The 13,214-nt window shown below is 39.7% G+C and overlaps 2 protein-coding genes across 2 annotated transcripts; both read left to right on the top strand.

Annotated features, from left to right (window-relative positions):
- Positions 1-3,600: 3,600 nt before the first annotated feature.
- On the top strand, positions 3,601-4,168 carry LOC122644701 (telomere repeat-binding protein 4-like). Its single transcript, XM_043838096.1, has 2 exons — positions 3,601-3,889; positions 3,990-4,168. The coding sequence occupies exons 1-2, from the start codon at positions 3,601-3,603 to the stop codon at positions 4,166-4,168; spliced, it is 468 nt and encodes a 155-aa protein (XP_043694031.1).
- Positions 4,169-8,324: 4,156 nt separating this feature from the next.
- LOC122645762 (cytochrome P450 714C2-like) lies at positions 8,325-12,696 on the top strand. The gene is made up of 5 exons (XM_043839122.1): positions 8,325-8,721; positions 10,232-10,458; positions 10,549-10,796; positions 11,229-11,586; positions 12,238-12,696. Exons 1-5 carry the CDS (start codon positions 8,352-8,354, stop codon positions 12,664-12,666), a joined length of 1,632 nt encoding a protein of 543 aa, XP_043695057.1. The 5' UTR covers positions 8,325-8,351; the 3' UTR covers positions 12,667-12,696.
- Positions 12,697-13,214: the final 518 nt, after the last annotated feature.

Below are 13,214 nucleotides of genomic sequence, written 5' to 3'. Positions count from 1 at the left end.
TGTAAAGGTAAAGCACTAAACTAAGACTGAAATTCGACACATTTTCATTCCAGACCACTTCACTACACCAAAAAGAGCTTATAACTGTGATATTTTTTCACAGTAAAAGGTCCAAAAATCCATAGCAATAGCCTATAGTTACGAATTGCCTGCGGTTTTCTATTTGGAGCAAGTAGTATCGTCGCTACGTCTATAACTGCGGATATCTTACTGCAGAAAAGGGTGCTTTGTAGCTGCGGATTATTTTGATGCGGATTTTCCGTCGCAAATCTATAATTGCAGATTTTTAGCTGCAAATGTTTTCCGCAAATGAAAAGTTTTTTTTTATAAATGGAATAAAATGGAAAGTTTTTTTTTTTTAAACAGAAAAGTTAAGGCTGCTTTGGCGTGTGGTTCTAAGGGTGTCAATTGGTCTGGTTCTTACTGTTCCAATTTTAACGGGTTAGGACTAGAATTTCAATCACATGAGATATGCAATCTACCATCATTTTATTTTTCTCAAATTACAGTAAGTCTTGTTTTATATTCAATTAATAAGTAGGAGCACCACCACCTTATAAATTAGTATTATTTTAAGGCATGTTCTTAAGCTAGAATTCTCAAATGGACTTTTAAATTAAAATCTTTGGTAAAATAGTATATGAGACAAGTAGTACTGGTCAAATTGAAAAAAGTAAAAAAATAAAGAACTTGACATTAGCTCTCATGACCTTAGAATTATATAATATATCAGGTTAGGATGTGGATTTATTCATGTTCAGGTTCCAAAGGTTCCTAGTTGGTCTCTAAAAGTTCTGGAGCCGTTGGGTGATAATAACTTGATCGGTAGATCTAGAACCGGACCAAGAACTTATCGGTAGATCAGAACCGACCCAATAAATTATTGGGTGGGTTGGTTTCGATTTTTGTGGTCCAGATATTGATTTTCGATTACGGTGCCCTATTGACACCATTACTCATACCCCAGACACTATAGCGCATAGAGTTACCACCCAACCCCTACTGAAATAAAAAATCCCATCTTTATTGATACCCCTATGTGCGCTGATCCTAGACCACCCTCCGTTTGCTGGAATACAAAGAAAGAACGAGCCATAAAGAGCCGAGTCAGCAAGCAAGCACGTAAGAAAGTCGTTGTTCCCCTGCGAGTTGTTTTATTTGCCTTCCTTGTCGCCATTGCCGCAAACCCTCTCGTTTGGTTAATCAGTCAACGTCTATCCATTTTTCTTTCTTGCTTTGAAAGAGGGAGATCACCATATTTGCTAGGAAGTGATTCGGTCTCCCGAGTCGGGCCGGTCCAAACAATCTCAAGCTTGATTAAAAATACCATCCTTGGTCACTCTGTCGATGATAGAGCAGCCTTTGAGGCAAGATCAGAACAAGGAACTTTGAGGCGGCGCTTGAGTCCTATAGTCTTTTCTTTCTTTTAGAAATTAGTCGCTCTGCTCCCTTACTTACCTTACTGCTTTCCAATCCGAGCCTATGCTTGCTTAGAGATATCTCTCTTCTTATCCTTACTTCCAACTATTCCCTATCCAGAAGGCGCTCCTATTTCATACTTTAGATATGCCTTACCATTGAACCATTGAACACGCCCACTTCCGTTTCCTTGCAATGAGATTCATCCAGGGGGCATTCTCCACAAACTGAGTGTTTCCAGAGATTGATTTTGTCCCCTGTTCTAGGAACCTAGGTGGTGATTGAATTGGATTCAATGTTTTAATCATTCCCATCCACCCGGCCGGGAAAGAAAGGTTTCTCCTATTTTCTGAGCTTTTATAATCTCTTTCATAAAAACAGACTTTTGATGGGCCAGCCCTTTTTTATGCGCCGCTTTACACTGGGAAGGAAAATGAGCTTTGCTCCTCTAGGTCCTAAGCGCTCCGTGGTTCGCAAGAAGGAAAAAGGACTCATCTTTTGTTGCATTTGGCCCGAGAGAAAAAGAGAGAGCTTCGTCTATCGATGAACAACGGATTGATGGAGCTATGATTGATTTGGTGCAGATAGGCCCCTGTTCTCGGTCCCACCTCTATCCTCCATCTTTTTTTCATTAGTTAACCCCCCTTTATCTAAAAGTGCTTGTAGTAATTCTGGTCTATGAGTTATCTCTTCTCCCGCAGTCTCCTTCATCGCAACGATTCTTCCCCATTCAAGAAGAACTATTTTCGTGCTCGAATTACGAAATAGATATACAAACTGTATATCAATGGGACTTATGCTAATGCAAGAGATACATGACCAAGTAACAGATCTCTTACCCCCCACCCCCAAAAAAAAAAAAAAAAAAAAGAGGAAGAAAAAGTTAGGGTTCCACCACTCCACACAAGTATTTAATTTTTAACTGAGAAAAAGCACGCTACCTGGTCATGTGGGCCCATCCTCCAGGAAATCAAATATGCAACCCATGTTGATGTTGTTATGCACTCTCTCATTGACCCCTGCACTGATGCAAGGACTATGCAACCAGACAGTGATCTCTTGCCCAGTTAATTTTTTATCTAATTTGAAAAATATGGCCTCCACGTGAATGATACATTTTTCTAGAACATTAATTGCGTTTAGATTCCTTCCCATGCTAGCAACGTGAGAAACCCTTTCATAAAGCTATTACATGTATATCCGCCATTCCACGGTCCCAAAAGTTGGTTAACCTTTTGGGATTGGTGTGTGGTTTGTGTGATTACACTTTGTTTCATCAAAAAAAAAAAAAAAAACTATTACATGTTCGTGGTTTACAAAACCGTAGTTATAAAGAAATATATGGCTGCAAGAGGATTCTCGGAGAAGGGGTAGGGGAGAGGAGAGAGAGAGAAATTACCTTCACGGTGTCGGTGATGCACGGCAGGACCAAAAGTCTAGAGTAAAGTGCGAGAGTGATTGGGTTTGGATGAGATTGACTTTGCTTGTGGTTTTATTTCTATAGTTATAGGGTCCTTTGTTACTATATTTTTAAATATCGTAGCAATAAGTATCACATATTCTGCGACTTTTAATTGCGGTTTATTTTTGCGATTGCGGGGGTCTTTTGTTGCGAGTTTTAAATACCGCAGCAATAAGTTTCTCATATTATCACGATTTTTAACTGTGGTTTTATTTCCACGATTATAGGATCCCTCTGTATTTGCGGTTTTAAATACTACGATGATAAGTATCTCATATTATTGTGATTTTTCATTGTGGTCAAGTGGATGAAGAGAATCATTTTTTTTTTATGAGAGATGAATAGAATCAATTAAAAATAGAATCTTGTGATCATGAAAGCTTTAATGAGAGTGTGTCTGTCTCAGATCCCAGCAAACATAATTATATCAAAGGAATTCTTAAATGTCCAAGAGTGTTGGAGGTTCAGGACTCGCATCTGTAATAATAAATCCCAAGCCTTCAGAGAAGTATGGTTTAGCTGAGAGAGTTAGTAGTTGGCAACAACAATAGTAGTTTTGAAAACTATCCTAACAAAGTAGAGAGAGGCTTAAATGGGTTTGGAAAATATTGTGAAGACAAAGCAGAGGATGGAACTGAGAGGCTGGTAGATGCTGAGGCATAAAAGAGTGGAAGTGTGATCAATGGAACTATCCCATATACAAGCAGTAGGAGGATCCAATGAAATTGGATATGAAACCTCATGCACTGCTCAGTTTAGACAACAGTGTTGAGGTGCCTTTGTGTAGAGACCATGTTCCTTATGATTCTTTTCCTGGGTGTTGGGATGATTTAAAGGTAGTTAGTAGAGATGATGAAAACTCTTCCAGTTGCACTCAACCTAGCAATGTAACTTCAAGGGGCTTCAAGTCTCCACCACATATTGGAGAACGGAAGATAAGGAAGTTGTTGGCTTCCAAATATTGGAAAATGGCTCCAAAGCTGAAAGATGAGGATATTTCAAACAGTGGTAAGCAATTGATTTGTTGTTAGGTTTCTGGCCCCTCACGCTTCTGAGTACTTTAGTTCTTCTTCACCTGTACAATTGAGTTTCTGATTTTTGTTTGTAGATGGGGAAATGAAGCCTCTTCACCTTAAGAGGAAAAACTCTTATACACGTCAAAGATCACAGAGGAATTCTCTATTTAAGAAGAGAGAGCTATTTGATGAAAGCTCCATATTAACATTTGATGGTGGGATGAGTAATGAAGGCATTTCTAACTCACACATTATCAGACTGGCTGGGTAGGAGGGGCGCGAGGATGTTGAGCAACATTAGCAGTCGCATTAGCAGCAGGGTCAACAACAGCCTGTTGGGATTGATGCAAGTACTCATGGCCGACAAGGAGCCCATATAAATCAGTGTAGCTGATTGGTTCTTCACGGTCCATCATGGTTGGAACAAGAGGCTGGAACTCAACACGAAGAGCACGGAAAATGTAAAGATTGAGATCCTTCGTGGGAAGGGTTTTGTCGACTACACCGAATTCATCAGAGAGGGCCTTGACCCAACTCAAAAATTGAGTCACAGATTCTTCAGGCTTTTGAACAAGGTGTTGAAGTGCAACATTGAGAGATAAGATCTGAGGTGTGGAGGCATTGTTGTAGGCGGCATAAAGAGCTTCCCGAATTTCTTTATTGGTGTCCCATCCGACGGCAAGTAGCATAGCTTCGTCAGACAGAGATGAGATGAGTATATTCATGATTAAAGAATATTTTTCATCCCAGGCTTCAACCTGCGATGTATCCTTGGGGCAGGGATTGGAGCCAGTAACATAACCATAAAATCGCTGGCCTTTGAGCTAGGGGACAATCTAGGTTTTCCAATAGATGAAATCCTTAGATGAGAGCTTGATTGAAAGACTCTAATTTAGGCTAGGTGTAGCAGATGGGAGAATGGTGGAAGTGGAGGTGGAAGAGGAGTTAGGGGTGGAGCGAGGAGAGCCCATGTCGTCTAAGAAAGAAAGGACGTTGGAATGGGAGGTAGGAAAAAATAAAATTTTCTCTTGCTAGGTGGAGCTAGAGGCTTATGATACCATAATAGAAATTGATATTTTATATGGATTTCCTTAATTTGAATTACAAATGTGAGAGTATAAATAAGTGAGAGAAATCCACATGTTGGAAACTCAATCGCCTATAATACACTTACCATAAAGAGAAGATTACAATAAATCATATCTTCAATATATGAGAGAGATTGAGGGAGATGATATTAGGATCATGGGTTGTCAAGTGACTGCATGTTTGATGCTCAAGCAATGGCAAATATAGAAAGAAATCGGATATGGTGTGATATAGTCTGATACACCCCCTCAAGATGAAGATTGGAACGATCGAATCTTTAGGTTGTCCCGAAGAAACGAGAATCTGGCCGTACCGAGTCCTTTGGTCATAATGTTTGCAATATGATCTTTGGTAGAAATAAATCGGACTTGAAGATCACGTTTGGCAACTTTATCGCGAACAAAGTGGAAATCGATTTTCACATGCTTAGTACGGGCGTGAGAAATGGGATTTGTTGAGAGATACGTGGCGTCCATGTTGTCCCACCATAACATAGGAGCCGGAGAAGTAGAGAGTCCAAGTTCACCAAACAGCAACTGAAGCCAGGTGAGCTCAGCATAGGCATCGGCAAGAGCCTTGTACTCGGACTCAGTGGAGGAGAAGCCCCCTTCCCTGTTCTTGCTTCTTCCACCTCCAGTCCAGCAAAAACGATGAAGAGAGAATGGTTTGCATATGGGATTTTACCCTTGAGAGTATAATGGGAAGTTCATCCTGTGATAAGGATAATTTTGCCATTATAAAAGAGTTAACAACGACAACATAACGGAGTAGACTAAGTCAATATAAAATTAAGGGCAAATTTCACAGACACCCCTATAAGTATTCAATATGTCACGAACCCTAGTCAGATACGGCAACCACTTACCTCTCCTCTTTTATTACAAATGATACTTGAAAGTGCTGCTAGTAACATAGATTACCTTTATTTTATGATTATATTTCAACTTAGTCCACTTTGTAGTTAAGTCTCTGTTAATTCTTTGAAGTTGCCCTTACCACAGGGTGAACTTCCCATAATATCTACCCAAACGGATTTTTACAGTGTACCCTGGGAAGATGACACTTGGACAGAGATGATTGAACGGTCCAATTTAATCCCTAAAACTTAACTCCCTAACCCTAGTCAGATACGGCAACCACTTACCTCTCCTCTGCTCCCTCATTGACAGCCGGAGTTTGTATTCACAGGCGACGGCGACGGGTCTGATAGTTCGTCTCCTTCTCTCTGTGTACCAGGCGATGGAGACGGTAAACACCCTGCTGCCCTCACTCACTCTGCTCCTGCTCTCAAACCCATGGTTGTCTCTCTACAAGCGCTCCCATGGACTGAACCCTAAAACGACACACATCTTTGATAACTGCATTGTGGAAACCTGAGTCGGATGAAGATCTTGGAATCTGTCCTTGATACTTCCAATCTCTTCCAATCTCTTCTCTCTCATGTCTGTTTCTATGTCCTGCAACTTGAAGGAGTGGTTAATTTATAAATTCTCAATTTTTCTATATACCGGTATTAGACTAAATTGTCAATTAATCTGAAGAATAGAGAGCAAGTAGATCGAGTTGATTTGAAGATTCTCAGTATTGCCATATGATTTCCTTTTGAAATCGGGTAAGAAATTGGTGGCTTTTCAAATTCAAATTGTTCTATGGAATAGAATACAGTAGTAGAATTCTATCTCTCTGCAACTTCTTAGTTTTAATTTTGATATTTCCTTTTTAATTTTGAGAGAATATATTGCTCAGAAATATACTGGCCACAAAACTAGCTACTTAAATTCACTGATACAGAGAGTAGTATGAGACTTGATGATGACCGACCCCAAACGATTTTATTAATTCCTGCAACTCAAATAACCATTAAAACCCTTTCTTAAATTAACCAACGACAGCGATAAGACCAGTAGGAGGTAGCATAGAAAACAAGGGAGATGTAGCAGGGGATTGGGTCGGCGAGGGAGACGACGCATCACAATAGCCTTGGAGAATGTCGCCTCTCCTAGGCGGTGAAACCTAAATTGGTAAGCATCGAGGGCCAGCACTGGCGAGTAATGATACGGATGGCTCGGCAGCATTTCACAACTAATTTCAAATCTTCTATTTGGGTCTCAGAATTTTCAAACTCAGTTTTATTGGATGGTGATGCGTTACCGCAGGTGATGGTTGTCGGAGAAAAAATTGCCCCATTTGATTATCGTCTGGGCTGGAGCTGCAGTTGGCACAGGTGATGGTCGCCCTCCGTTCTCCCTCGGTGAAGATGTTCCAACGAGCTCCAACGGTAAGAATAGGGAAGATGATAGAATAAGAGTTTGGGGTAAAATGGATATTTTAACTTTAGGTGCTAACTGTGCTTAACATCAAAGGGAAGGTTTATATTTTACCAAATAGGATATGTCTGTGATATTTTGCATGCTTAGAGGGGGTGGGGTGTCTGTAAAATTTGCTCTAAAATAAAAAAATAAGGGTTGTCTATGATATTTTAGGATTTGTTGGGATGTCTATGATGTACGATTCACTTATACCATGACTGTCATGATACCATGTTAAGTCTAAGTTTGGTAAATGCAATTTGCATTAGCTTAATTGAATAGAGTCTTCAAACGACAATATATACGTACAGTTGGAGTTTCCTATTACTATTCCTATATCTATGGAATGTACCGTCAATGAGATAACTACAATGTAAATATACAGCTGGAGATAAGAACGACACATGCCCATGGACGAGTGCGAGTGCACTAGCTCCCATTGGCATGTGTTGGCGCCAGGCCAAGCAGCCTCATAGCAAACCCATTCCCAATTTTTTGTTTATTAAAAAATCAGAAAAGAAATTTGAATAAACACAAGTCAAGTATAAAGTAGTGATTCTACGGAGCATAGACTGGATACATAAGCGTAGAATAAACCGTCCAATCATGAGGTGGGTCGGTAAATAAACCGAACTGCTCCACACTGTTTTATTACCACCTGTGCGGTACTGTCGTGCGTTCCTACACATAAGTGTGGTGGAAAGTACCACGTTACTCCGTTGGACAGAGGTAAAACGGTACACTCCGGTTTGCTTGTGTGTGGGACGCACATGGCAATAGGGGCAGGCGGCAGTAAAGGAGTCGAATATAAATATTTCCCTAGTAGTATATGCACTCTAATTTGAGGAAGTCTTTGTAACGCTCATCTCTAATTATTTGTTTCCTTCCTTTGTTATAGGATACCATAAAACATTGAGAGAGGGCTTTCAAAATTTAAAGTTGGAAACAAACCAAACAGGAAGAATGTTTATCGACAGTGGGCTCTGAGCTGGGTTGGGCAGATAAATAGGTAGCTATTGAAGAAAGAGAGAGAAGAAGAAGAAAAGAAGAAATAATATGATGATGATGATGGAGTACTTATCAGTTACGCTTCTTCTGAAGATTTGTTTGTCAATCGGTTTGGTTGGTGTTTTGAGTTTATTTGTACATCTGTATAATGTTCTATGGCTGAAGCCTGAGAGGCGTAGATGGAAGATTCAAAGGCAGGGAATCGGAGGTCCTCCACCTTCTTTCCTATATGGAAATATCCCTGAGATGAAGAAGATACAGCAGCAGCAGCAGCAATCCAAAGCCATGGCGGCGGCGAAGAACCATAATAATAAAGTTGATTTGTCATCATCATCATCATCATCATCATCATCCATATCACATACTGATTGGCCTTCCATTCTCTTTCCATACTTGGAGGAGTGGCGAAACAAATACGGTAAGTATAATTTCTTATCTTATCACTGAGATACTCACCTGCAACTCCCATTTCTTTATGGCGTCTATTGAGTTAGTTTGATATGGCGTTTAGCCGTTCGTACTGTTTTATTGAGAACCATTCATGTGGATGGCTTAATTGGTTATCGTACCAAAATCTTATCCGAATTCAAAGTTTTACTTCACCTGGTGGGGTCCTGGGGATGAGATGTGACCATACAATTAGACTTTTATCCCATCAACAAATTCTTATCCCTTATTAAGGAATTCAAATATATCTTTGGCCCTGGTTATCCAACCAGGTCTTATACATCACCATCGACACTTGGTGTGTTTGTTGACTATAGACTAAAGAAAACTCGAGGTTTTTTCTCCTTAAAAGTATGGTTTGAGGAATCGGTCAATTTGTATTGGTATCAGTAGAGACCCATTTTGATTTCTGGTCGATCTTATCGATACAGACAAGAGTAAAATTGTAAAGGGGCATTGTTCTCTCTGCCGCAGCGTAGCCTGCATCCAAGCACATGGGGGTGGGCGCAATGACCATCTTGCCACCTACATGCGCTGCCCATGTGCCTGGGTGCAAGTTGCGCTACGGCATAGAAAACATTCTCCCTCTTGACCAATCTGGATCGGCATCAGTATATCAATTACTAAAACCATGTCTCAAAAGCTTAGGCCGGGTTAGTTGGTTAGCCAATTTGCATATGGAAATACTAAGTGACTTATTTTTTGATCGGGTTCCTCTCCAATGAACACCCAATGAGCATCCAACAATTGGGCTGGCACCTCTGCAGGGCCTGCTGCACATCCAGCCAGCCCAACCATTGGATGCTTTATTAGGCACTCATTTGGCAATTTGGCTCTCCTTCAACCTGTACTCCCTTGTTTTGGCTGGGCTGGATCCTCTAGCTCCCACCATGGTTGGAGGAAAGCCAGGTCCCTGATTGGGCAGATCCCCCATTGGGGAGGAGCCTATTTTTGGGCTGTCTTTTTTCTTTTGTTAAAAAAGACGTAGTGCTATGGGGTTGTAGGTTGTGCTCCTTTGACCAGTCCTCTCGGTCGGCTAAGTTCTCTCCAGTTGGCTTAGGGGTTTGACTATTTTGGGTTACCTCTGTTCGTATATCCTCTTTCAATTTACCTTATTTTTGCTACTATAGGGATAGACCGTTGTTTCTTTTGTAGAACTCTTTCCATATATATATTTTTTGACAAAAAGAACTCTATCCAGGAATGTGGCCTACGCCAGCACTCCCATGAATCTATCTCTCTCCTCCCTATATGAAAAGACATCTCTGTCCCCTTTGTTTTTAGGAGGAGAGAGATAGACACAAGGGAGTGCTGGTTTAGAAAACTACTTCCCATATTTTTTTTTTTCCTATTTTTTCTTTCATTTTTTTTGGAAGGAGAGAAATCTGGGCTTAATTCAAAATATTTTAATCTCAAAAAACAAAAAAAAAAAAAACCCAACTGATCCCACTCTATGAAAAAATTAATTGTTTTCATCACAGGTCAAATGTTCATGTACTCAACTGGTAACATACAATTCTTGTATATGAACAATCCTGACGTAGTGAAAGAGATAAGCCTCTGCACTGCTTTGGAATTAGGAAAACCTTCTTATCTAGCCAAGGAACGCAAGCCTTTATTTGGAGACGGCATTTTAGTCTCTAGTGGAAAAGTATGGGCTCACCAGCGCAAGAGCATTGCTCCAGAACTCTACTTAAACAAGGTTAAGGTATGTTGAAATTAAAAGGGTAGTAATTAATTGGGTTAATATTTCATTAGTACAAATTTAACTCTTTAGATCATAACTCTACTGGTATAGGGAATGATCAAGTTAATGGTGGAGTCTACAGAATCACTGCTGAGAGCATGGGAGAGCAGCATTGAAGGAAATGGGGGAATTTCAAACATAAGAGTTGATGAGCATTTTAGAAGTGTAGCTGCTGATATAATCTCTAGGGCTTGTTTTGGTAGTAACTATTCCAAAGGTGAAGAAATATTTTTGAAGCTTAGAGATCTTCAAAGAGCCATTTCCCAACGAAGTCTACTCATTGGGGTTCCTGGAGTCAGGTATGTACACATGTGTTTTCTTCTTCATAGTCCATTAGATTATTCATTCTTTTATTGGATTTATACCATTCTAGGGTAAATTACACGTCATCCCCTGATTTTTGAAAAAACTCAAATCACTCCCTCTACAGTAACGGTGTTAGTCTGTTGTTAGTTATTGATGTGAAAGGACTATTTTACCCTTGTAGTAAAACATTAGAATTAAATTTACAATACTACCTACCCTTCCTTCATCTTCAACATTGGTCAAAGGTAGTTTAGGGATTTAAATTTATTTAACTGGCTGACATCATCACTTAACAGCATAAAACTAACGGCAGGGACTAACTTGTTATATTGGGATCTAAACTAGGGGGTGATCTGAGTTTCATTTGAAAATCTGGGGTTGATGTGTAATTTATCCTTTATTCTAATATAAATGTGTCTTGCCAGATTTATTCCTTCCAAGAACAATAGGGAGATATGGAGGTTGGAGAAAGAGATCCGTTCATTGATTCTAAATGTTGTAAAGGAACGTAGAGAAGCAGGATATGAGAAAGATTTATTACAAATGATACTTGAAAGTGCTGCTAGTAACAATAACCAAGAATTAGATGAAAATCAATTCATTGTTGATAATTGCAAGAACATCTATTTTGCTGGGCATGAAACAAGTGCAACTACTGCATCATGGTGCTTGATGCTATTGGCGTTGTATCCAGAATGGCAAGATCGTGCTCGTGCGGAGGTGGTAGATGTTTACAATGGTCACCACCGGCCTGATGCTGATATGCTCCGTAAGCTGAAAACGGTATGCGTTAAATACTATCTTTATTTTATAAGATCTTCGCACATCCTAGCTCTGATACATGGTTGAACTCACTCTTAAAAACTAACTATTAAGAAGAAGGTTCTTAAGTCTTTCTAAGTTTTCATATTGGGCTACTTAATTACATCCAATTTGAGATCAATTGCTTTCGTGTGGAACCCCAAAAAGATGATAAGATAGATATTTTTTAATTATTTTAAATTTAATATGATATTCGTTATGTGTGTCTTGAATTCTTGTACCCGTTTTGAAGATTGACCTACTCTAAATGGGACTTTTTCTTGAGAAATGTGATGGTAGTAGAGGGCTTGCCCATCAATGATCTTGTTGAGGGTGTTTAGAGTACTTATATTCTTTAACCACGTTATTGTAAAGTGAGAGAGTTTTGGGGGTTTTCGTATTAGGGCTTATGGGAGAGAGCAACATCGCCATTTTGGGTGTTCTTGAGAGATTTCAATTGTAGCCTTCTTCCATTATATAGTGAAATTGCTTCAGCTTCGCTATTGAACATAGCACATCATATTAGTGTGTGAACCACGTTAAATCCTTGTCGTATGTCTTACTCTATTTTTATTTTTATTCGTATTTCGCATCGTGGTGGTTCTAACAGTGATTAATTTGGATGACATGCAGTTGACAATGGTGATACAAGAGACAATGCGTCTTTACCCTCCAGCAGCATTTGTATCAAGGGAACCCTCAAGAGATATGAAGTTTGGAGAAGTTGATGTTCCTGAAGGTGTAAACATTTGGATTCCAGTATCAACATTTCACCATGACCCAGAGATATGGGGACATGATGCACACATGTTCAACCCAGAGAGGTTCGCAAAGGGAATCTTCGGTGCATGCAAGTTTCCACATGCTTACATGCCATTTGGCATGGGGACACGCACTTGTGTTGGCCAGAATTTTGCCATGATTGAATTAAAGGTTCTTCTTTCTCTTGTTCTTTTAAAATTTTCCTTCTCAATATCTCCAAACTATCATCACTCCCCTGCATTTCGATTGGTTATAGAGCCTGGAAATGGGATGGAGCTCTTCATTAGGAGGGTTGATTGAACTTGAAAGTAGCAGTTGGCCATATAAATGAAGTTCTGATATGTATTATCCTAGCTGTGATGTAGTTTTAGAGATTTATATGCCAAAACTTCTCCTACAATTGAAATAAAAGTTTAGTATTTTCCAATAATTGTTTTTTGGGTGCTTCATAGAGGTTTTCAAATGGGTGCAAGTTTTTTAGGTTCAGTAGAATAGTTAGATATTTAGGAAATGTTCTAAATTGGCCATCTATAAATTTTCCAACACAGATCTTCTACGGTGTGCTGCGTAGACACAGGCAGCCCGGGCAAAGGTAAGGCGGGTAATCTGCGCCGCCTGCTGTTTGTGCAACACGGAAGGAAGGGCAGCCCGCGCCATAGAAGATCTGGATCCTAAACTTTCAATCTGATTTCTTCTTTTTTTTTTTTTGTCTATTCTTAAATTCAATCATATACCCTTCCATTTATGACTATGCATGCATCCTCTTTTAAGTCTTGAATAAAAGAACAGTAAATATACAAGTACTAGTAAGGCGGTCATTGTACGCCTCGCCGTGTCTAGGCAGCATA

Source organism: Telopea speciosissima, chromosome 11 (genome assembly GCF_018873765.1).
Source record: "Telopea speciosissima isolate NSW1024214 ecotype Mountain lineage chromosome 11, Tspe_v1, whole genome shotgun sequence".
Classification (NCBI taxonomy): domain Eukaryota; kingdom Viridiplantae; phylum Streptophyta; class Magnoliopsida; order Proteales; family Proteaceae; genus Telopea; species Telopea speciosissima.
The sequence above is the reverse complement of the archived record's forward strand: the minus strand, read 5'-3'. Positions and strand labels throughout refer to the sequence as shown.

Bases quoted from the DNA above. Each gene is read 5' to 3' on its own strand.
- LOC122644701 (XM_043838096.1), top strand. From the start codon at position 3,601: ATGAAATTGGATATGAAACCTCATGCACTGCTCAGTTTAGACAACAGT. The intron at 3,890-3,989 runs GTAAGCAATTGA...TTTTGTTTGTAG, and splicing joins TGAGGATATTTCAAACAGTG to ATGGGGAAATGAAGCCTCTT.
- LOC122645762 (XM_043839122.1), top strand. From the start codon at position 8,352: ATGATGATGATGATGGAGTACTTATCAGTTACGCTTCTTCTGAAGATT. The intron at 8,722-10,231 runs GTAAGTATAATT...TTTTCATCACAG, and splicing joins GGAGTGGCGAAACAAATACG to GTCAAATGTTCATGTACTCA. The intron at 10,797-11,228 runs GTATGTACACAT...GTGTCTTGCCAG, and splicing joins ATTGGGGTTCCTGGAGTCAG to ATTTATTCCTTCCAAGAACA.